The sequence below is a fragment of the Cryptotermes secundus genome, unplaced genomic scaffold (genome assembly GCF_002891405.2).
Source record: "Cryptotermes secundus unplaced genomic scaffold, Csec_1.0 scaffold2553, whole genome shotgun sequence".
NCBI classification, from domain to species: Eukaryota; Metazoa; Arthropoda; class Insecta; order Blattodea; family Kalotermitidae; genus Cryptotermes; species Cryptotermes secundus.
Window position 1 is genome coordinate 8,665 of NW_019745135.1, and position 1,682 is coordinate 10,346.

Genomic DNA, 1,682 nt, shown 5'->3' on the forward strand with positions numbered 1-1,682 from the left:
TACACACACAAGCCACAGACAGAATTCTAAGTTTCCTAATTATTTCAAGTAACAAGCAGAGAATAACGGCCCTCAGCAATGCCAAGTCACAATAAGACACTTGTCAGTATGTTGCATCAGATTTAAGGTAGTCAAGTGAAAAATATCCCAGCAAGTAACAACTTGTAGCTCTATACAGCTCCCAGCAAAAACTATCAGTCATCTACTATCATAACTGAATCCTTATAAAATAAATTTAAAGAATTTGTATGTCTTAGTATTGAAACTTACCTGAAGGTGGAACTGTAGCAACTTGAGGACATGAAGTAGGAACAGACTGAGGGATGCTGATTTCTTGTTTGATGGTTGGTTGATATTGCGATGTTGCTAATAATGGAACTGAAGAAGGAGACGAAGAAGACTGCACTTCAGGGCCATGCTGGGGCTGGGACGGAGACAAGTTTGTAGACAAAACTGATGATTCAAACAAAGGTATTGCCTGATGCCCAGAAGTGACTGATGCTGAAACATCAGGATCTGCAAGACTATGGGATGGTGTGGTTCCTACCACAATGCCATGTTGAGATGACTGGTAGCTCCACTGACCAGGCAGACTTTGATTAGCTCGTGGAGGTGAAGTCAGAAAGGCCTGAGAGCTAGTGGAAGAAACAGGTGCTATTTGCAGAACTGGGGATGAAGAAGGGGCATAGCTAGATGGGGAATTTGATGGGAGAGGGTGGGTACCACTAAAAGACTGAGGCTGAGTTAAGCTATAAGGCTGAGATGCATAATCTTGTGGAGATTTCAGCTGTGCCTGGAAGTTTGGTGCTTCTTTAAATGAATCTAGTGAACCAGAAGGCTGCTGATTGTCGCTTAAGAATGTAGTAGATGTCTTGGAATCAGTACTTATAGGGCTTAATGGATGTATTAATCCAGGAATGGACAAAGGTGTGTTGGGAGGATCTTGTCCAAGGAAACTGCCCACTTCTCCAACTTCTGAAACAAAGAAAGTGACATAGTACTATAATTGGCTATTAATATTTTCAAGTGACAGACTACAGATGGGGTCTGGATGGGTAAATGAATCTAACTGAACACTTATAGATCGTAACTACAAATAACTAACGCTATTGCTATTTCACATACTCAGCAACTCACTACAGCACATACTAAGTATTCTCAGTATGCTGTGTCGTCACCAGTCTTCGTCTGGTACTGGCTTCCAATGCCGTAGAGCCCTCAACTTCCATGTTCATGTCCTTACTGGCCGGCAACTATCTCACAACTAACTATACTCTAGACTTTTTCTGCTTTCAATACTTGGGCATGGACCGCACAGAAAAATACCTCTCCCAACAGCTTTTCTACCGTTGCAACATGCAGTTGTCACATGGAACGCACAGAGAACATAAATTCCCAGTTATTCCATTGGTCCATGTTAGGAATCTGTTGTGGCCATCTACCTAGCAACTGGTCTACATTCTACAATATAGTACCATATATAAGATTACCAAGCAGACTAGTGTCATGTCACCATTTTACTTTTATTCTGGATATACTCAGTTTTAATATCAAGTGGTATACAAACTATCCTGACTGAGGGGTGCCAAAGTTTTCTTTAGTCTCGACATACATTGCTTGAAAATTCCTATGAAATAGACCACAACCACCTCCTTCCAAGTCCTTACCCACTCACCATTCAT

The 1,682-nt window shown here is 41.4% G+C and overlaps 1 protein-coding gene across 1 annotated transcript; it reads right to left on the reverse strand.

Annotated features, from left to right (window-relative positions):
- Positions 1 to 270: 270 nt before the first annotated feature.
- LOC111875077 (putative protein TPRXL) lies at positions 271 to 1,682 on the reverse strand (the record flags this gene model as incomplete). Its single annotated transcript, XM_023871132.1, has 2 exons — positions 1,676 to 1,682; positions 271 to 975 (listed from the first exon to the last, which is right to left on the reverse strand). Coding segments are annotated over exons 1-2 (712 nt in total), but the record flags the coding sequence as incomplete, so codon positions are not given.